At 37.3% G+C, this 23840-nt stretch overlaps 1 protein-coding gene across 1 annotated transcript in view; it reads left to right on the forward strand.

The window, feature by feature from the left end:
• si:ch211-186j3.6 (neural-cadherin) overlaps positions 1 to 23840 on the forward strand; it is a 295346-nt gene that overhangs the window by 160758 nt on the left and 110748 nt on the right. Inside the window, exons 17-24 of the mRNA XM_055060057.1 lie at positions 4264 to 4384; positions 6574 to 6736; positions 7698 to 8366; positions 10309 to 10500; positions 11857 to 12300; positions 12694 to 13024; positions 14366 to 14459; positions 17709 to 17893. Coding sequence (XP_054916032.1) covers positions 4264 to 4384; positions 6574 to 6736; positions 7698 to 8366; positions 10309 to 10500; positions 11857 to 12300; positions 12694 to 13024; positions 14366 to 14459; positions 17709 to 17893 — 2199 coding nt within the window. The remainder of the gene's footprint in view (positions 1 to 4263; positions 4385 to 6573; positions 6737 to 7697; positions 8367 to 10308; positions 10501 to 11856; positions 12301 to 12693; positions 13025 to 14365; positions 14460 to 17708; positions 17894 to 23840) is intronic.

The raw sequence follows: 23840 nt of genomic DNA on the forward strand, positions 1-23840 counted from the left end.
CTGGCATAGTATTTAGACACATTAGAGATGTCTCTAAAAAAGTTTAAAAACATATGACAATAAACAGAAAAGATAGAAAAAAATGTGTGTACCAATACATTTTTTTTTACCTAAATATAGTGCATATGAAAACATTATCTGTTTGAGATATAGTTGAGAAACTACAACACAAATACAAAATACATTTCAAAAAGAAATCAGAAACTAAACTAAATTACTTTGCTGTCTTAAAACATTTTTTTTCTCATGTAATATTAATTTTCCTTAAGTAACTAAATTTGAGGTTTTCATTAGCTGTGAACCATATTAATCCAAATTAGTATAAATACATGCTGACAAAATATATTATCGTTCTAAGTGTATCAATATCTACACAATCTATATAAAGGGAATTTTGGGATTGAACAAGTAAAATAAATCTACATTGCTATAATTTTTAACACAATTTTTTTTAATCTAATAATTTGAATGTAAATCAATTAATTTGTTGATAATTTTCTAATTGATTAATAACAATAGTAATTGATATCTTCCAATAGATTTTATTAAACGTGCCACTAAGAGCAGAAGAAATCCGATGCTATGTTGTGAAATCCGTGTATAATATATATCTTTCAGCGCTCGCTAAAAATACCCAGAGCCTGTAGGTAGTGTGACAGAGGTGATGTGTTGGTGCACCAACAGTCGGGCTGGATGACTGCATCGCCAGAGAAATCTTTCTTTTAATTTTATATCAGGATTACAGCAACACATTTAATTAGAATATTACATGATGTGTGCTCCGAGCTGTTAGACAAGTTTGCAATATTTTCATCTGCCAGAGGCAGCACAGTCTGCCTGACTCTGACCTGATAGAAGGGAGTCAAAATACCTTGAGAGAACATAAAGTCGCTCTTGTCCACAGAGACACTGAAATATATATTACATCCATATTAAGTGTTGTACTGCAATAACATGATGCTGTTGGTCTGTGCCAAACTTGGAATGTGTTGCTGGATGATAATCCCCATCCTATGTGAATCCTATAGATAAGATTATTACAGTGTCGTTTTCTATCTTTAAAGGTAATTTGGTTACTTCCAAATATAGCAGCTTTATGTCGCAGAATTTTCTCTTTTTCACGCTGATAGAAACTGAACACCTTTACATCCTGAGTGACAGAAACAGGCTGATATAGAAGTAACTCTGTGTACATTTTATTATCTAGCTTTTAGCTGATAGTACTGCTGGCTGACGGAGTATTAGGACCATACTAAAAAAAACAATTAATTAATTAAAATTATGAGAATAGTTGTATGAGAGTGAAGTCGAAAAAATCACAATAATAAAATAATAAAGACATAATAATCTGACCTTATTCTCATAATACTATGGCTTTATTATCATATTATTTTGACTTTATTCCCATTTGACTTTATTCTCTGAATATTATAACTTGTATCTTGCAGTTTTATAACATTATTTTTTCTTTTTTTATTATTAATTTCTTAATTAATAATAAAAAGCCCTAATCCGTCATAGTATTTAAATGTTTCGCATAAGAAAGATCCCATGTGACATCTCAAATGGATATGTTTTATTTCACTTATCTAGAAATACTAAGTTAGTGTTTTTTTTGGCAGTGACTCTGTGACAGCCATTTATGCGTGCACTATAAACTCATATTAAGGGAAAACATTCACTTTGTAAAAAAGTCTAAGCACTTAAATTTTAACCTGAGTAAATTCAAAAAGGACTCTTTAAACAATGATTTCGCTTCTAAAGAGAAAAAAACTCCCAAAATCAACAACTTTTTGTTGTGCTTTGACCTTTTCCAGTCAGGAAAGGTCAATTCCTCTTAAACTTAACCACCGCTGGTGAAAGCAGCCAGTCTTTTACGTCACAAGGAGGAAGTTACGACCTCTCCTCTTGGTCAAATTATTTTAATTCATCCACATCGAAGGGCTTTATAACACAGATAACCTAATTAAGATCAGACCACATCATTTCAGTTCTGTTCATTTGTCATTTTGTTTTCTCCGCAGCTGCAGACTTGCTGGTTTGCTTCATATGATCCTTCAGATCATATTCCTGCTATAAAAACAAAGTCTGCTTGAGACTAAGGTCAGCAAATGACAGCCGAACATTCTCCCTCTAGATTTTTTGGTAGAAAGCAGAATTCATGTTTCCATAAACAGCAAAGAAGTCCGAGTCCAGTGTACTCAGTACTTTGGTTGTTAGGACAAATGAGACAATGTTGTAGGCAGACTGGTGAAGAGGAGGACTTAGTTATTTTGCAGCCCGAGGCAAAGGACCTTGAAGGGGCATGCCACTGCTATCCTTTGTCTTTATTTTTTCAACTTTTATTTATTCAGGATTTGCTTGCAGCAGGTTTCTTGTGCTGTATGTGCATCTTATCCACAAATTGATCTTAGTCCCAGTCATTTCTAAATAATGTATTCAGAGGTGAACCAATCAGACCTTCTCAATTGTCTTTGAGTTCTGACCTGGCTAACACATTCTTTTTAAGTAATAGAACACATAAAAATGTAGTTCTGATTATAGAAATATTATTTTTATTCCAAGACAAAATTCAAACTTTATAATTGCCTTGACATTTGCTCTCAACCTTTATCCAATTCAGTTTGGTTTTACGTCAGTTTCTTTACATAGCACTGATTTAATGTCTTCTCATGGCACTTTACAAGATAAACATCCAGTTTATATACAGAAACATCTAGTCACTTCAATCTAGTCATTTAAAATCCTTCAAAGTCAGTTACAAACATTCATCCTGATCTATCAGATTACACCCAGTCACTGACCTTGCAGAAATCCTTCCATCCTCCTGAGAAAACATGTGCAAACATTTCATGATCACATGAAATCCTCACTTTTGTATCAGTTCCTCACACTGGGCATGCAGGTGATGACAGTAGACAGACTGTTAACAAGAAGAAACCTCCAGCAGAACCTGATTCAGCGTGAACAGCCATGTGCCATGACCGACTAGGGTTTGAAAGGACAGAGCAGAAACACTGGTGTAGGAGTTATTGATTAATAACAGATTGATCTGAGTTATCTCAAAGTAAAAAAAAAAAAAAAGAAAGAAAAAAGTCAAAGTACACGCTCTTGATTGAATTGTGTTGTGATTTATTCAATATAATTGGCATTAGGAGGGTGAGGAACATACTGGGTTGGACGTAACACGTTTCCAGAAACACAGCACTATGACTTAGAGTAAAATTCATATTGCATAAGTGCAAGACGATCTGCAGAATGTAACCAAAAAGGGCTGAATACAGCACCAGACTTCATCTTTATTGGCACTCTGGTGTCAGTGAAGCCAGAGAGGATAGAACTTCAAAAGTGCCACATTTGGGGGAAATAAAACATTAATTTTCTCTTGAGTTGTTTGTTTATTTTAACTCATGTATTATTCCCTGTACAGTTCTGCTTTTTTTCCCTCCTCTTTTCAGATTTCAGCATTTTCTAAGTGCTTAAGGGATTTATACAAGTGCAAAAAAAGACAATGAGGATGAATCAACGGAATGCAATCCGATGTATTCCCTAATGTCTCATTTAGAATGAAAACAGACAGACAGTACAAAACGATCTGGATTAGAGCATTATGCTCCCTCCTTCCTTGACTTTCATCTCCTTAATAAGAGCTGAATCTCATCTAGCCTTTAGAGGCCTCATCTTTCCCTTTCACATTACATCCAGGGTGGGGGATTGAGATGCAGACCATGGCTTTACCAGGAGTTTCATTTAGGAGAGCATTCCATTGATCAGCCGCTAATAAATGACCAAATATTCTTATTTCAGGTATAAACAGATTGTATAGTAAATTCTAGGGATTTGAGAAAATATTGTTTTTTTTTCTTTCTCTTTTTTAATTTAATGCAGAAAGCAGTTATTTTTTATGTTTTTTTTATTATGATTTATTACAGGTACAGAGGGTCCGCATCTTTTAAAAGGCTGATTTTCATGTGTTTCAAATTCAAATTAAGCTTTGTTTTCTGCGACTCTAGGTGGTTGAGGCTACTGCAAACACACCAATGCTAGCCTGCTAGCTAGCTAGCTTTATCCTGTCTTATCATGGGGAAGTCCAAATTTATCTCCAGTTGGCTGGACAAAGTTTATGTATTTGTGTGAATGTATAGGTCTTAAAATTCATTCATAATAACATGAAAAAGTTAACTTTGAGTTGGTGAAACTTGCAGAAATCCTTTCAGTGTTATATAGTATTATAGTATGGATTGGTTCTTTTTTTTGGCACAGGTGGGAATGCGAAGCTGCGTTACCAGATTACATCAGGAAACACAGGAGGCGTGTTTGACGTGGAGCCAGAGGTGGGAACCATCTTCATCGCTCAGCCTCTGGACTATGAACAGAACAAAAGGTGAGCATTCTGTCACAACACTTCATTTTCCTCTTCTTCTACTCATTAGGCCTGAGCTGTAAAAGTGACAATTTTCAGGGGTCTCCAAAGTGGGTCCTGGAGGGCCGGCATCCTGCATGTGTTAGTTCTCTCCTTGGTGGTAGTGACAACCTTTTCAGAATGTCAAGGTTCTTCTGAGGCCTCTAGCGAGCGTCATTTGATCCAGGTGCATTAAATCAGGGAGAGAACTAAAACATGCAGGATGCCGGCCCTCAAGGAACCACTTTGGGGACCCCTGTTGGAGATGATTCAGTTAGTTTAAAAAATTTAGTTGAACTTTTCTTTTGTTTTTATAGATGTTCCTGGGATGTTTTAGATGTGTTTAAACAAACATCTTTTTTGTTGACAGATTATTTTTCTTTGTGTGTGTGTGTGTGTGTCTGTGCATGTGTGTGGGTGTGTGTGTGTGTGTGTGTGTGTGTGTGTGTGTGTGTGTGTGTGTGTGTGTGTGTGTGTGTGTGTGTGTGTCTGTGTGTGTGTGTCTGTGCATGCAGATATTCCAGGACCAGCAGGGTATTTCTTTCTTAGTCATTAAAAATCCAAAATAAACCCTAGGTAACTGAAAAGTACAGAGTCCCCTGTGGGGCGCATGTAAAAACAAGAAAAAAAGTTGTTTCTTGTGCATGCACCTGATATTTTCTCATGCGCACGAGAAAATATTGTGAAATTTGAAGAGAGATATAATTCTTCGTATAGTTTTTGGACTCTTAGCATTTATATTTTGTGTTTTTAGGAAGTTAGATATTTATTCTACTGCTTCCAGTCTTCTTAGTACCAAGACTATTCAGTGTGCATGAGAAGCCATCGTTTTTGTTTATTTATTTATTTATTTTTACCCATGTACCTTTAGTGTGGCATAGAACATTGTTTATTTTTTTTCACATATATAAAGAGGACCCCCAGTGTTCAGAGCCACACATGAAGAGCCAAAGTGTATGAATACTTGAAATTTTCTCTAAAAATGCTTATAACTGCCTATTTTAATGGTTCAAACAACCATTATGTTCATTAATACACAAAGTATTAGTTACACAGTTAGTTTGGATGTTAGCTACTGATAACATCCAAAGTCTTTCTTATATCTGCCTGCAAATATATATGAAATATATGATATCCAATGTGTTAAATTCTGAAATGAAGCAGCAGTCAGGAGAGAGATTATTTCATTGCAGCCACATAAACGTATTCTGATGTCACCATTTCTTCATTTCAACTTTTTCCATACTTTTCTGATTATTGAACCCATTCAGTCACAGCAAGCGTTCCTGTAGGGATTAAAATGAAGTCTCATTCCTTATAGGTGTATTCACAGAGCTCCCACTGATGTTTTCTGACACACTCCTTTCACCGAACTGTGCCATTCTTTGTGTTCTTTGTAATTATTTTGCTGGGAGTTTCTGCACTAAGGGTGACTCCACAGTCACTGACTATAGTGCAGCAACAGCTACCACCTTAAGTCAAGCAATGGTAGATAAATGTTTGAAGCAATTTGTCATTATTGTACACATGGTGTATAACAGCTTCATTATCATAGCTGCTTAACAGTCAATCAATACAGAAAGTGAACAGCTTGACTTAAACGAGCTGCCTGTTGAAAATGCAGCTGGTTCTCATGGAAATCTGTAATCTGTGCAATACTGGCGAGCAAACTGAGCCTTTTTTCTTCTTCCTCTGATTTTACTTCAAGGTGCACATCTCAGACAGTTTTGTTTCGTGTTGACTGAGCAAGCATGTGTGATCTGATTCTCCAAACAAGTCATTTGGAGAATCGCAATCACTGCAATAGAGCTGAAACGATTGGTTGAATTAATCAATAATTGTCACTACTAGTTGACAATTATGTCAACTATCAAAAAGTAGTTTACATAATTGTCAACTGCTTTTGTAGTAGTTACTATTTGTTTATTTTCTTATTTAAACATGAATATATTTTTTTATTTGCATTGTTTATGTATTTCTAATATTATTTGAAAAAGTATTTAATATATTTTTTTAATCAAATTAAAATATTTGTGAATTTTGTCAGTAATAGATGAAATTTAACTGGAGTATAATGTCTCTAATGTCCAAAGAAGACTCCTGAAAAGTTGTGACTCTCAAGGCTTCAGAATGAGGAGGATTTGTTTCTGAAATTTGAAACTTTTCTTCAGATACAAGCTGCATGTCCTGGCTTCGGATGGGAAGTGGGAAGATTACACGACGGTGACTGTGAACGTGGTGAACAAGAACGACGAGTCGCCCGTGTTCACAGTGAATGAGTACTACGGCAGCGTGACCGAGGAGCTGGACGGTTCGCCTGTCTTTGTCCTGCAGGTACTGGGGATATGTATATAATGTATACAATATGAATATGATGTTCGTATTGTAATGTCAATAGTGATGGGTATTATGGGAGCATTATTCTTTCTCCATTTAGGTTCTTGATGTATGAGGTTGAAGAGTCAGTGAGTCGAATTCATGAATTCCATTTATTGAACCTAATACGCAGCGCTGGTTCATGGTTCATGCTATCCTTACGGGCTAACAGAGCAAATTGGCATCTATCAACAGTTTATAGTTCTTTATTAGCCTCTACCTAAGATCCACTCTAAAGAGGGCTCTCCCGAGGGTATCATTTCCTTTAGCCTTCGCTTTATGCTCTGTGTGTGCGTGCGTGCGTGTGTGTGTGTATGTGGAGGAGGGTGTGGGGGGGGGGTGCGCGTGTGTATGCGTGTACAGACATGCAAATAGCTAAAAAAGATAGTTACTGTTTAGAATTACGGTATTTACTCTCGACTGTGGCGTTAACAATGCAGGATGTTTTTGGTATGAAGTGTATAGTAGAAATTTAAAAAGATCACATTAATTATAAAAGTTTCCCAGGTGCTATTTTTTTCAATTAATTAATTAATTTATTTATTTTAATTTTTTAGCAATTGACTCAAAATTTTGACCTAAAACAAGAGACAGTCAGAAAAAAGTATGTGTTTGTGTATGTATGTGTTTTATTCAGTGTGAGAAAACTTCAGGTTTCAGCTCCATATGGACCAATTCTACTTTTTCTACATCACTATGTATAAATCAAAGTATTTTCCATCCTTATTTCAGATCCTAAGCTAGATATTTTTGGGGAGAGATTTTCTTGGTAGAGTGCTTAACTCCACAGAGCAGAATAACATTTTGAACATCTTTCCTCAAGAGATCTCTTCACCTCTGCAATATTTCAACAACCGTCTGGCATTAAAAAAAAAGTAAAAGCTCTGGTTATGTTCTCCCTGTGCTGGTGACGTTCTAGGTAACAGCGTCTGACCCAGATAAGGACGCTGATCAGGAGGCTCTGCGGTACTCCCTCCATGGCCAGGGTGCTGAGAGCGAATTCATAATCGATGAGGTCACTGGCAAGATCTACGCCCAGAGGACGCTGGACCGCGAAGAACGCGCCGTCTGGCGCTTCGTCGTCCTGGCAACAGATGAGGGCGGCGAAGGCCTGACGGGTTTTACGGACGTTATCATCAACGTGTGGGACATCAATGACAACGCTCCCGTATTCCCCTGCGCCCTCAGTTGCCACGGAGATGTAGCCGAGAACTCTGCTGTCGGGACGTCCGTCATGGAGATGACTGCCACTGACCTGGACGATTCAGCAGTGGGACAGAACGCCGTGCTCTCCTACAGGATTGTGGGCATCTTAGATGGCACAAATGCCAAACTGGGAGGAGTGCCCACCATCTCGGAAATGTTCACCATCAACCCCACCACGGGAACCATCACTGTGGGCTTGGGCGGTCTGGACAGAGAGCAGGTGGAGTCCTACCTCCTCCTTGTCGAGGCCAGAGATGGAGGAGGCATGACGGGAACTGGAACCGCAACCGTTCAGATTACGGACGTCAACGACCACGCTCCCAGGTTCATCGATCACTCCTGTCAGGCAAGGATCTCTGAAAACTCAGAGCCCAACGCACAGGTGGGTCAACATTGGCTTTAACGCATGAAAACATCAAAACATTTTCTTAATCTTTGTGGGAATAAATGCAAATGTAGATTTCACACCTGATTGTTTTTGCTCATGTACGTTAAACCTTGAGAGGTTTTCAATGTTTCCCCGAGATGTGAATGTCTAGACCATCTACTTTCTGCACCTGTTTGCAGCTTTTAATGATTCAAAAACGCTCAGATATATCAGAATGTTGGCACTGATCCAAATTCATTTCCTAAACATGCCAGCTGGTAGTTGTTGATAACTTAAGTGGAACTAATTTGTTTTTTAATCTGCACAAAATCCTTTTTTTTAAAACAGGAAATTCTCCTGTAGCAGAGGTAAGGTGGATAACACGGAGGCTCTCAGTGCTTCTGCTGAGTCGTTAGTCAGCTTTACAATAAAGTCACTTCAGAACCAGTAATTGTTCATTTGATCAAAACGGCGTAACTGAAGACAGGTTCTTTGGGCTTTGTGGACTTTCTTTAGGCTTGAAGTGAGTTTTTATTCCTGTTGAGATGTGTAATTTGTAACTTTCATGCTTCCATTTACTGAAGAGTAAAATCATGTGGGTCCTTTAAAATGTTTAATAATAATAATAATGTGTTTTATTTGTCAGCGCCTTTAAAAATTCCCAAGGACACTTTACAAAATGAAAACAAAAATTAAACGGTAAAGAAATGGCTACAAAGAGACAAAACCACAAAATAACTACACAATTAAAGGCTAACTTGAACAGATCAGTTTTGAGTTATGCTTTGAAGGTCAGAAGAGACTCAATATTACAGATGTCAGGAGGTAGAGTGTTTCAGAGTTGTGGAGCAAAGTCAGAGAAGGTTCTTTTTCCAATGGTGCAGAGATGGACAGAGGCACACTGAGCTGGACGGAAGAGGAAGAACAAAGGGAACCTGATTGGATAGTGATGTGCAAAAGATAAGACAGATAAGGAGGCGCAAGGTTGTGGATTACCTAGGAATTTAAATTGAATTCAATAACAATAATAAATTCAAGAAGATAATGGACCAAAAGTTCTATGTCTTCATTGGTTATACTGGAAGTAAATCAGACCCTTGGCATGTTCCTATCGTTACCATGTTTGACAGTTAGAAGGTCTACAGTGTTTGAAAATCTTTCTTCCTGTCGCTGTGGTCAATCACCTTCATCGTTTCCTCCTCTGCGTGGTCAACAGAAATCTCCAGCCTTGTTTGGTAGTGTTGAATTTGGATCCTGTTTTTTTTCCCTCTCAGTCCATCTTCATGTTAAACCTGCATCCATGTAGGCTGGTCAATATAGCAAGAACTATTTATTGTTTCTTTTGTTTGGCCGTGACTCCATGGCAGCAATCACAGCCCCACAAACACAAACACTGCTCTAGACAAACATCTGTAATACATTTAATTAGGACACCAGTCACATAAAGAATCACATAAACATGTTTGTTCCAGGAAACCAACCAAATGACATGAACCCAACTGAACCAGAAACTTGATGAAACGCCTGTTTTCTTTTGGTCATCCTGCACCTTATTAAGAAAAATTTGACAAAATATTAAGTCGGAGTGTAACTCATAGCTCATATCATCATGTATTTCATTTCAGTGTTATATGGAGTAGACAAAATCCACATCAATTGAAACTTTCACAAAATGTATTTGTTTTTCAAAATCCACAGACACTATTGTTTCTTCATCCCAAGAGAAGAATTGTTCAAATTAATTATTAAAAGCCCAAAATTATGCCAATATCATTCTCTTAAATGTCTCTAGCCTTCTTCCCTAAGCTCTTCAGAATAGCAAATAGTTGGTGTTCTGACCTCATGCTGCAGATTTTCACAAAATGACAGAACTTTTGTGAATTCCAGGTATTTCCTGTGCATTTCCAAGGATACACAGGACCTGCTTTGTTTTCACAACGTTCCTGTTTGTTGTAAGGTTCTGGAGCTGGCTGCAGAGGACAGAGACACTGGAGAAAACGCTCAGCTGACCTTCAGTGTTGTGGCCGGAGATCAAGAGCAGAAGTTCTACATGGTCAGTCACAAGCAGGAGCAGCGTGGAGTCCTGAGGCTGAAGAAGCGCTTGGACTACGAACGACACAGTGAACAGAAGTTCAACCTCACGGTGAAGGTAAACAAAAGTATCTTTAAATCTTGATTATGTTGCTTTCTGTTTACTGTCATGAGGCCGAGGTTTGACATTGATTTGGATTCTTGTTTTGCTGTTTTTGTGTAGTGAAGGGTTTTGTTTACTGTGTTCTCTAACTCCCAGCCACAAGATTTCCTGATTTGTCTTAGGTACCAGCTCCCCACACCTATTGCTCATTTACAATCAGTACTAGTTATTATACCTCTTATTACTCAGACTTATTTCCTCAACCCTTTGAAAGATCCTCCTGTTCCCATCTGACACTGAAAGTTAGATCATACAAACTGTTTCTGTCGGTTTACTTTGAGTAGTTTTGATAAATAGCTTTTTATTTGTTTACATCCTCTGTGCATTTGACCCAACACTTTACTGTATTCGGGTTTATACGGAGGAGAGAATCCATAGTTAATGGATTCAGTATGGGTGATTAGAATAAAATTTAAACTGGAGCCAACTTGGTTTCTGAAGGTCTTAAGATTCCCAGCGGCACAATGTTTAAATTTCCTTTGGAGATTTTTTCAACTCTTAATAATTTGAACCAAAATATTGGAAGTGTGTAGAAGCAACAAATTGCTAATGCTAACAGTTTTTTATGTCTTTGAATTTACACTGCAGCTGAAAGATAGCCATCAAGACTTTATCCTGTTAAGATTCCCTTTTCATGACCGATACTTTTAGGACGAAGACTTGCACATTAATTTTGATTCATTATTTACATAGATGTCTTGTCTTTTCTTTTTTTTTGTTTCACCCACAAATGTGTGGCAGAATCTTATTTGTATTTGCACGTTACGGTATGTCCGTAAATCTGAAGTTATTTCCGCAAACAACATCAATAAACAAATAAAGCAGCTTCTCTTGGCCCACTGGGAGTTAATTTTTGCTTCAAAACAGTCTTATGGAAAATATTATTGTTGTGCTAAAAAGAATTAGCCTGTTAGTGAAGCTATTCAAGCCTAAAATGGCATCTCAATGCTAACATCAGCATCCACAGTCCACATTTCTATAGAAGTTCCATGAATGATCAGGAGTTCCTGAAACACTGGAAAGATGAATGGCCAGAATAACACTTTACTCCAATCTGATGTTAGAACAACCTGAATAATAGATTAAAAACAATAACGTTTTCAGCTCATATGTCTATTTATTCAATGATTTAGCAGTTAAAAAAGTTTTTGAATAGAACATTTAGTACCACTAATATTTTTTGCTTATACATACTGAATGGCAAGTCAGAATGTACAAGTGAAAAGGAAAACTGGAAAAAGTTTGAGTGTCATAAAGTCAATGTGTTTCTTTGTCCTTATGAAATGTGACACCGTGCGTCTCGTCTTCCAGGTGGAGGATCTGGATTTCTCCAGCTTTCTGCACTGCATGGTCGAGGTGGAGGACTACAATGATCACACTCCTGTCTTCATTCCACACTTCCTGTCCCTGGCGCCGCTACCAGAGGACGTCAGCGTGGGAACCAGCGTGGCCCGTCTGGTGGCCAGTGACTCGGACTCGGGCCAGAACCGCGAAATCACCTACAGCCTGTCGGAAGACTCCGACCCTGAGGGCCTGTTCACCATCGACCAGTCCGGCTTACTCTCGGTGGCCCGGCCGCTGGACCGAGAGAAAACAGCTCAGCATCACTTGGTTGTCATAGCAACAGATCACGGGATGCCTGCTTTGACAGGCAGCGCCACAGTTCAGCTGCCTCTGTTGGATGTTAACGATAACGGGCCAGAGTTTGAGGCCGCCTACTCTCCTGTGGTCTTTGAGAATGTGGCTGGTCCACAGGTAGGCTGGACTCGACGGATTATTAGATGCAATGATTTAGTTTACTTTAGTTTAGTTCAGTTTATTTTAGTTACAATCCACATTTAGCTGCATCAATGTTTCCGTTATCCTTACAGTGGTTCACACGTCAATTTGTTATGACATTAAACCCATTATTTTAGAAATTAAATAAAGATCAAACAACAAAAGTAAGCAAACACGTAATTTTGGTATAAACACATCATTAACTCAAGTGGAATATGTTCAGTTCACAACCAGAAACGTAAATTGTTTGTAGTTTACTAAAATATTGTTTTATTTTTTCTTTACATTTTTACTATCATTAAATGTAACACCATGTGTTGGTGGTTTTAAAAAAGCAACAAACTCCTCAAACTCTTCTTCCTGGTTCAGGTAGTGAGGTTGAACCAAACCTCGGCTCTCCTCCGAGCCGTGGACCGGGACTCTCCCGAGAACGGGCCGCCCTTTCATTTCACCGTCCCACCGGAGTATCGCTACAGCAACGACTTCTACCTGCAGGACAACCTGAACGGCACGTCCACGCTGACGGCCCTCAGGACATTTGACCGCGAGCGCCAGAAGGAGTTTCTCCTGCCCATCGTCATGAGCGACAGTGGTCACCCGGCCAAAACGGTGACCAGCACCCTGACTGTGACCATTGGTGACCAGAATGATCACGCTCACATGGCGGGAGAGAAGCAGATATCCATCAACAGCCACAGAGGTGAGGAGATGAAGGATGAGACGAGCCTCAGCCTTTTAACACAGGCTGCCTTGGAAAACTGCACACCTTAAGAGTTTCCACAGCTTCTCACACTACATCACAAACTTTAGAGTATTTACCACTAGATATTAAAGTAGTGGGAAAAACAAAGAAAAAAGATTCATGGTTCTCAAACTTTTTTTTTATTTTAACAAATACAAACCTGAAAAGTGTGGCATGAACATGTCTGTATGTCCAACTCCCTTGGAAAACACCTTTATCTTTGCAGTTGTGTAGATTAAAACAAGGGAGGGTCTTTTTCTACAAGGGACCCTTTTTGGGAGTCCTTTTTAAGCAAGGGACCCCTACTGCATAATGGGAAACTATTCACATGTTATGCTGGTCAAACACTCTGTCTGCACTGATGAAGAGTTTCTCATTAGTGTTTCAAGTGTTTCATATCAGCCCTTAAATTGTAATTTATTAGATTTTTTTGTTTTAAACATCTGAAATACTGTCTAACTGGTGGCATGACTTTTCCTGTTTTATCCACAATTTCCTTTTTTGTTTTTCACTCCACTTGTTCTTCTAATACAGACTCTGGTATTAGAAGAATAGTTTTGCACCTCTTACAGCAGGGAGAACTTTAATTTAGTTTTGTTTGAAAGACCTGCTGTCAGTGGCCAAGAATGACAACAACTTTACTCAGTCATGTATAACTTTCACATTCACACCTCCTGGCAAAGACAAACTGCGACTTAAAATTTCATCCTTTTAAGGTCTGCTTTTTATATTTGAAGGAAAAACTCTCAGTCATTTTCACGACCTTTAGTTCTTTCTTCTTGATTATAATCATTGTGCATTCTGACCAGACTTTTTTACATTTTTCTGGGCAAATTAATTCCAATCATGCATGCTGGGAAAAAAATGTGAATGAAACTTGAAAAGCATTTGCATTCAGTCCTGTTTTTTTTTTTTTTAATTGTTTTATTTTTGAAAAATTCCCAGCAAAAGGCACTTTACAAGAAGAACAGGTACAATAAATATCCAATTTTGCACATATGCACATAAATCAAATATATTTTTATATCTCTCAAGCCAGACTGATTATAAATGGAATATAGGACAGCCCTTCCTTCTCAGCTTCAAATCCTCAGTGAGTGAAAAGTTGTGAATGAAAGAAAGTCCAGCCAGTTTCAGTTGAAGACTCATTGAGTAAGAAAGTGCTGACCCTAGACAGAATTTGGAGGTCTAAGTTTGAAGACGCATAAAAAATGGGCAAACAGCAATATTGGTGCCAAAAATAATACGTTACATTATCGTCACAGGTACAGAGCAGCTAATTTATGCCTCTGTTTTCAGGTCGCATGCCAACAACAGTTCTTGGGAAGGTCTATGCTCCTGACCCTGATGACTGGGATAACAAGACCTACGTCTTTGAGGGACACATGCCAAGGTAAAACAGAATGAGCAGATAAGTGCTTCCTGTTTTAATGTGTTTGTTTTGTACTGTTTTCTTTTCTAACCGTACATAAAATGAAAGAAAATACCTAATAATGCAAATGTGGAAAGCCCTTGCATTATTAATGTGGAATGTGGAAAGCAAACGCTGAATTTGTTCTTTTTTTTTACTGAAAACCATTAGTATTTGTTGCTACTTGTTTTTCGGTCAACTGCTAAGAACCCAAAACATACCTGCCTTTCATTTGAATGTAAAATTAATATGACGAAATTGCTGTATATGATCAGCTTAATGTAGAAAATGTAGTGGTATAACCATCTAATCCAAGTAGACTCAGATGTTAGTTACATTTTAATAACTGTATGTCGTAAGTGCCACGCATGTTGTTAATGCTATGAAATCTGCATAAATGCTATTCAAATGTTGCAGAAATCTCTCAATGATAAATTCATCCAGTTTCATGCTACGCTCTGTCTGTGCTGGTGAAGAAACGTTAGAGCTAATTGTAATAATATAACAATGTAACAATTATCTGGGCTCTTGGGGGCAACAGTGGACTATTAATAGAGCTCTGGACTTTCATCCCCAGACTCCCAGTTGATCACAGATTATGGAAGAAAACAAAAGTGAGTTGTTGACAGTGCAGTGCATCATACTCTTTCCTGATGTAACAAAAGAGTATAAATATCAGAAAAATCAAATTTAATGTGTGTGCTCTAATTTATTTATTTATTTTTTTTCACATTTAGCTTCATTAAAAAATATATTTTTACATACAGCAATAGAACAGAAACAGCGTGGCCACAGATTCTCATTTTAACGTGACTGGCACGAGATGCTGCTACTGAATCTATTCACAAACTCTGGCAGTTAAACGCTCACATTAAAAAAGACCTCAGTTTGAATGAACAGGAAGAAAAGTTAACCTAAAAGCTAGTCTACAGCCACATCCAGACCTGACTTCTAAACTACAAAATTGATCTATTTTTATTGTTGTCTTTCACACAAACACTGCTGCCACTACTTTTACTGTGGATTGTAAAGCCCATGGTTGTCTATGCTAAAGATCAAGTAAAGATCAACCTCAGCAAACACAAATTACAAAGTGCAACAGTGCACAACATTTTCCCAGCCTGTGATACTTGGGAGATAATTCCTGCTGCTGGTAACGTACTGACTGACTGCTTCAGAACCGATCTGATCCGTTTCCTCAAACATCTCTGTTTACTTGCCAGTCTTGTGTGTTGTCACACAACCAGGAGGACAACACAACATGAGCCATTGATTGTGTGTCTCCTGATTCCCAGCAGGCTGCCAGTCCTGCTCACATCAGAGCACATGTGGGGCTCACTTGTCTAGCCAGATGGCGGAAGAGATGATGTTCCCAAGCTCAAAGTTGCTGCATTATTCTGGAGCTGTGAACCAAAATAGTACATCAGCAATGCTGGTTGATTATAAAACAACAATACAAAAATGTTTTTGAGTTGCGAAGAAGTTTATGGTTTTGGCATCACCAAACCTTACTACAAACATCAGAGTTGCCATATTTTATAGAGTATTTAATACCAATCCCCCTAACCACTGAGCATTTTTTTTCATTGTGATATTCAAACACATTTCACCAGGCTCTGGTCTGTTCTGTTTGATCAAATAAAGAGCTGGCACAAACCTAATATCCAAGCATGAACAGATTTATTTATTGTTTGAACTTACTGTCTTATTAAAAATGAGATTCAACTTTTATTTAACAAAAGATTGTTCCTGCCAAAAACACATCTAACCAATATGCCAAAGAGCCAAAACATTAGGACCACTGACAAGTGAAGCCCTTAAGGTAAGAAATTGTCTGTGGTTTTCCAACTGTTTTAGGGTCATTCTGATGTGCTGAATCCAAAATTTACATTAGTTTTGCTCAATCAGGTCAAGATTTTGAACTATAGATGCAACATGAGCCTCAAAACGCATGACTTGTTCTCACATCTGGATCAGTTTCCTGAGAAAGTTGCCCTGGTACATGTAGGCAACCAACTTCTTCATATGGTAGGCCTAAAGTATCACAACACATCATGTGGTGATAAATATGACAGAGCAAAACTTTTTAAAGGTTGCAAAAGTTTGCGAGGCACTTGATGTGTTTGTTGGGGACATAGTCATAGAGACGTTGTTTGCTGTGTCATGACTGTTGAGATTCTTGCAAACAGAACACCTTTAGCTAAAGGAGAAATAACTAACTTTATAATGAATAATCAAATCTGACATTCAGAACAATGAGAAGCTAATTTTTAAGAATCAAATAAAGTAATCCTTTGGTACTTTGGTACTAATTACTGAACCAAGTGCATGAAGCACTCTTTATACAATGTTCTGTAAATGAATTAAATGCAGCTCTTGTCACTACAAGTAGTATTTTATTTGATTTTCCAAGGCTCTGCCTCAGATTTCCTCTGTAATTAAAGTGAACGAGTTCATTGACTGTACAAGAGCAGCATTGATTGAAAGAATCAAGTAAAATTATCTCCTCACACATTTAAGTGTTGAAGTTTTTTTTCCCCTTTTTTAAAGCCGCTCTCTCTAATTCATCACTTTTTTTTCGTAACCTCAAGAGCAGACTGACAGCGGATTCCAAGTTTGTTTCTGTCTTGATCAAATGCTGATCAAGACAGATCAGCATTTGAACAAGGATGCTTCTCTCATCCCATTGGGGGATCATTTCTGCTTCTAAACTGATCTGATGGGACACTGGAAAAGATTACTGTTGTGTTCAAATTGTCCTAAAAGCAGTTCCTATCAGCAAAGCATCTCAGTGCTAAACATGTATCAGCAGCATCCCAAAGCTGATGTCCACAGTCCACATTTCTAAAGAAGTTCCACAAAAGATCATGAGTTCCTCAAACCCTGGAATGCTGAATGGGTAAAATTACACTTTGCACCAGTATGACCATGAGAACCTAAGTAACAGATTAAAAACAATAATTATCTTTGTCTATTAGTATCTTGTTAAGAATTTTAGTCGAGTCCCACAGTATTTTTATACTTCTATGTAATAAATTGACAGCTAGTGAAGGTGAAAATGTGCATTAACTAGGACAATTAATGTCTGTTCTTAACCATTGTTAATAGTTTTTATAAGGGGGCGATTACTTGTTCCACTTACAGCCAGGTTGAGATGGAAAACTTTTCACAACTGTACCAAACAGCATGTGCTCTCAATTCCTTAAGTTTTGTGTTTGTGTTTTCCCGTAGTTACTTCATCCTGAACAAGCGTACCGGGTTCCTTATCATCAAGGAGAACACCCCACCCGGCACCTACCAGTTCCAGGTCCGTGTGTCTGATGGAATTTGGCCCGATGCCGTCTCCACAGTAATTGTATACGTAAGGGAGCTGCGAGATGAAGCCATCTACAACTCTGCATCCCTTCGCCTCACAGGTGAGAGGGACTCCTTTTGCTGGAAATGCCACAGCAAGTTTTGGTTTTTTACTAGATTTGCACAGCAACAAAGTCACAGTTGGTTTTTACCTCATGAATGTGCTTTGATATAAACCACCGGTTCACAAAGTTGGGCTTTGGGACCCCACTCTGCATCCTGAAGATGGAAATTTGGGGGACTTCAGATCCCCTTACGAAACAAATCAAAATGCCAAAAAAGACATCAGGAAATGATTAGCATTTCAACAATATAAAAGGTGAGAAGACTTGAAAATAAATTAAAGCAATAAATGAAATGAAAGCAACATTTAATAATAAATAAACTGGCTGTGGATGCAGGTTGTGTCGTCTCTGTGTGGATCACGGCCCTCTTACATTTCCGTTGTTTGGGTCTGAAGCTGGAACATTGAGAAAGCACTGATCCAAATATTAAGATTTGTTTCAGGGTCGTCCAGAACCTCTGCTCCACTTTCACATTTCTTTTTCTGTCTTAAACAGATTTTCTTCCAGGCTAATGTTAGCTCCATCCTTCTTCTAATTAAGACTGACAAACTTCTCTTTTCCTACTAAGTAAAACCATTCCATAAAGCATTTTGCCACTGGGATGGTATGGTTAGAGTAATGTGTAAGATGAGTTCCACATAGGTTTTTTTGGCATTAAAAATCCATGCCAAAAAATGTCACTTTTAATCTCATCTGACCAAAGCGCTTAGCGAATGTTTGCTGTGTGCCTTACAGCAAACTGGATGTTATAGTTTTCTTTTTTCTTTTCTAACTTTTTTGATCTCTTTGAAGACCACAGTCAGTATTTGTGCTGTCAACAGATTGTTTTGTTGAAGCCAGAGCAGGAGGCTGGGTTTATGTTCTGAGCTGTTTCTCTGATTGAGACTCTGATGGGCCGACCTTTCAGGTAACCTGCCATTTCTTGGTAGGTTTACAGTATTGTCAGATGGTGGACTGAACACTGCTATAGTTGTTTATATATGAGATATTCAGACCTGGTGTGTGGTGTTACAGCCTGACTCTGCTTTAAACTATGGCAGCATGTCTGACCCACTGGCTGGTTCTTTGGTTTTTATGATACTCTTTGTTCGTTGATTTATCCATGGATTTTCACCACCCAGGATCAAACTATTGACAAAACAGGTTACTTCTAAACGGCTTCTATTTTGGGTTATCACTATAAAGAGAACAGAATATGTAAAATGCTCCCTGAAAGTTGAATTCTGAGAAAAGAAATTTATGTAATGCAAATTGGATTGAGGCTGTAGCACAAGAAATATAGCGGAATATTGGCGACGTGAATACTTTCCAGATGCCCTGTTGGCTTTCCTCACTTTTTGAAATCCACATATGTTTCACTGTTAAGCTCTACTCTAAACGTATCTGTATCTCTGCTGTATCTCTGAGCAGTAGCATAACAGCAACAGGTACTGCTGGACTTTACAACATCACCCACATGGAAAGAAAAAAAAAAGTGTTGAATATTCTCATTACTTGCACATTCCTCTCAGATTTCAGAACACTGCTAATTATTGTTTACTTTTCTCGTTTGCAGTGTTTCAAAGTACATCTAAGGATTTCTTTTTCCCCTCTCCCATTATTAATTCCTCTCTCCTGACTCATGGGATCTCTGCTGCTGTCAGAAAAGCCTCTTTTCATTACTTATGCTTGCGAAGTAATTAGTTGTGGATTTGCTCAGCTTGCACATTTCCCTCACATGACGAGTGGCATCCATCATTACCTGATGTATGGCGCGTCTCATTCTGCTAGGAATTAAATTCGCTTTAGAGGAATAGGACGTGGCTGAAGGATTTTATGATTTCAGAGATAGATAGAAGGAGACAGAGAGAGGCGGATGATGCTCTGGGAAGACGAGAGTGGAGCAGAGGCCTCGCAGTCGCAGATAAAAGGATTTCTTTGTGTTCTAAAACAAGAGGAAGAGCTTAAATCATGCTCTCAAAAACCCGAGGCAGTGAGGGGAAAAGCAGGTTCACACATTTAGGCCAATCTTTATAAAACCGAATATCTACGCTACATCATTAAAAATATATCATGCTTATGGTCAAAGTGGACAGAATATGTCAGACCTGTTATGTCTGATTTTTTGTTAACCTTGCTATCATTCAGATTGACGTTTTGATTTGATATGTGATGTCAATGATTGTTGGTACTCAGGGTAACCTGCCACTCCCATTCAAGCTCTGGTTGGTGTTTGTCGGTTTTGCTTTGTCTTATTTTTGTTCTTGTTGTTGATTTGCTTAGTTTATTTTTTCTGTCAAGAAAAATGTTTGAAATCTGAGAGAATAAAAATGAGAATGATATCAATATAACTATATCATTGTAATGTAATATGCTTTCTCAATAAAAATGTTGAAAATGTTAATGTTAATAGGAACATTATATAGATAATACTCCTATTAACATGAACAATTATATATATATATAATATATATATATATATATATATATAATATATATATATATATATATATATATATATTTATATATATATATATATATATATATATATATATATATATATATATATATATAATATATATATATATATATATATAATATTATAATTTTATTATAATAATAATAATAAAATTTTATATATATATATATATATATATATATATATATATATATATATAATATATATATATATATATATATATATATATATATATGTGTGTGTGTGTGTGGGGGGGGGGTTGGGTGGGTGCAAAAACATGTGTCAGTAAATAGGTAAAAAGTTAATTTGTTTTATAAAATAACCCTTCAAACTGCACTTGATTTTCATGAATGAAACTTATATTTGTACTGTTTAATCTGCTTTTTATCATAAAACTATTCCATGACTTCCTTAAGAAGTCAGCTATCAATGTTCTTTGTTTAATAGGGTATCTGTTGTAACCAAGCAGCGTCGATTAGAAGAAAGAAAGCTCAGGTGTCAGACACCTGTGTGCTCTCGCTGTCTAAAGTCGCTCAAAGCCTGTTAACCTGCAGTTCGGTCTGTAATCATTTCAGGAAAATGGTAAACTTGCCCTTTGAAAGCAGAATGTAGGTTTAATGACTCCTCGAACATCCTGGGATACAGAAAGCTCCGGAATTTTTTATTTTTTTTTGCGTTTGTGTGCATAAGTGCATACGCGTGCGTGCACAGATAATGTTTAACTGTAGCCATTTCCAGGATTTTATTTTTCCTTGTGGGGCTTTAGAGTAAACACTCATTGATTTTCAGTGCCGGGGATTATGAAAATATTCTACTTATAGCATTACTTACACCCTTCTTGACATTCTAAATCCCATTTCAAGAACAAATGTGAAATGCAATGAGGAAGCTCAAAGAAAGCACTAGTTAAATCTGCCTGACTGGGATTAAGGCTCTCTCTCTTTCTCTCTCTCATCCTCCTTTTCTCTCTCTCTTTTGCTTTTCCAATATTGATAGAAAGGTAAAAATAGAGTAAACAAAACGTCCTTGAGATGTCCAGGCCCCACAAACCGAGCCCATATAAAACCACGGTCACTCGGTTCATTCAGTGTGTACAGCAGGCTGAGGCAATAATATTACACATTACAAGTTGATTTCTGCTCAGTCTTAGTCTGCAACAGAATAAGAGACTATCAAATCCTTTTTTGTCTGTTTTCACATCTTTGCACCCTCCAGAGTGAATTCATTATTACTTCTACTTAAAGAAAGAAGAGAATCAATCTGTTTTGGAATAATAAGTGAGATTCATTTTGTTTGCTTCTCCCACTTGTCTAACACAAGTCGACACTAAGACAGAATTATTCTGCGGGAAGAACATCACAGTTGGAGATGGTTGAACTGTTTAATTAATCACATTAGTCAAATTAAAAATACATTTTCTGCGTCACCATACATTCTTTTCTGACATCTAATCATGGCTGAAGCAATGTTACGAAAAAAAAAGTAGAATTCTGGAAATTGATAAACATGAATATCTAGTTTATTTACTTTGTATCAACATTATTTGATTACTCTTTAAACTACTGTTTTTCCAACCTAGAAAAGATATTAGGACACAGGATACTTATCTAGCAACCCTGAACACGAGCACCTGGCTTACATACTTTAGATCAACTTTAGATCATTTTTCTTCTTTTCCTCTTTCCTTTGGTTTACTTTGTATTTCCTTTTAATTCCTGAAAAGTTTTTTGTTTTGCCTTGTTGCTGAAAATGTGCTGTGTAAATGAAATTAATGATAACTTTACCTTTACCTTAATGATAACTTTATCTGCCTGGGGTAAAAATAATTAGGTCTAATCTGTGTATGAGAGTTTTATGTAGGGTCTTAATAATCTTGACCCCTATCATCAGTAAGTGCTTAAAATATCTGGATTACCTTCCATAAATATTTTTTGTAATGCCAGGAGTAAAGAAAAATACTTCTACTTGAGTTGACAAAGCTGTATTTAAGTTGCTTAAGTTTTTTTCACTTGTAATTTAGAGAGATATTAGGATAATTTATTAATATATTTTTCCATGTTTCATTAAGGTCTTAAGTTAAAAAAATAAAACTTCAGAAAAATGTGAACATCACCCTGAAGAGCATCTGAACGGCATCTTGATTTATATTGGCACAGATGCAGAGCTGAAGAAAACTAAATATAGATCACTTTCCAGTCAGCATATGTGTAAATGTTTGAGAAGATCTCTGTCTTAAAGGAAACGGTTATGAGTCGGATTTAAAAGCTGGTGAAGTCAAACATCTGCTTAAGTACAGAAAACGTCCATGTTAGGACAGTATGTTTGATGTTTTCTGGTCAGGGTGAAGCAGGTCACACGAGGAGGAATAATCCTCTTTGAAGTCTTTTTTTTGTCAATAGATTGGACACTACTTGCTTTTTTTAAATATATACCTTTCTATGAACTTTAGATGGAACAAAATGTACAAAACCTAAAAACAAAAATAAAGTTATTTTACTTAAAAATCTAAAATTTCTGTAGGTCAAATTTGAAAAAGAAGCTGTTTTGTGTCACGTTTGATCTTGGAGCATTGTGATTGGTGGAAGAGATCATTTGAACATTCTCTTTCTCTCCCTGCTCAGCATCCATCCTGGGATTTGGGATCACAGTTCAGGTGTTGACATGGTAACCAGCTGCTCTCAGTTGTTAAAACTGTTGCCACAGTTACACATAATAACCGTTCAAAAGTTATAAAGTAAGAGCAAAAACCCTTTTATCTGCTCAGCTTCCAAAACCAGGAAAAAATATCTGTCCAAACATGCAACGCCTAAACCAGAAGATATAAACAAAAAATCTTTGAAATATAAGTACAAATCAGAACTAATGCTGCCATCATTCCAGGACAACATGAACTTAAAAAACATAGTTCCAAAGTAAATCTTGTGAAGATTTTCTGAACTAAACTGATACTAAAAACCAAAATGTGCATGTCTGCCATGAATCTGATTGGCTAAAAATAGGCAGCGAGTCGTCATTGTCACAGCAGCATGAAACTAACATTGGAATTGGCATGTTTTGTTTTGTGAAGCTCCTTTCCGTTGGTATCACTGCAGTCAGTCTCTTTCATTGACAAGTGATACTCCAGGTTAACATGCAAAACCAGCAGCTGATGGTGAAGGAGCTGTGCTGCAGTCTACTGCACGTCTGTTGAGAATAAAGATGTGAGCTTTTCCTTGCTTCTTTTCCTTCTCAGACAGTCAGGGAGAAAAAGAAGACACAATGAAGCGTTTAGGCTGAAAGTTTTAACTGAGCATGCACATCTCTCTTTGGGCAGAAATTCAGCTGTGGTGTCTGGAAGTTGTATTAGTATTAAGTTGTATTTAGTGGTTAGTATGCTGATTAAGATGTAATCTATGTAGAATTAGCCCATAAATTAGATGTAGCTTCACATCCCGTTTGAGCTGCATCTACAGATGCTGCAGGCGCCACAATTTGGCCGTCATCCCA

Source organism: Poeciliopsis prolifica, unplaced genomic scaffold (genome assembly GCF_027474105.1).
Source record: "Poeciliopsis prolifica strain line A6 unplaced genomic scaffold, Auburn_PproV2 SCAFFOLD057, whole genome shotgun sequence".
Classification (NCBI taxonomy): Eukaryota; Metazoa; Chordata; class Actinopteri; order Cyprinodontiformes; family Poeciliidae; genus Poeciliopsis; species Poeciliopsis prolifica.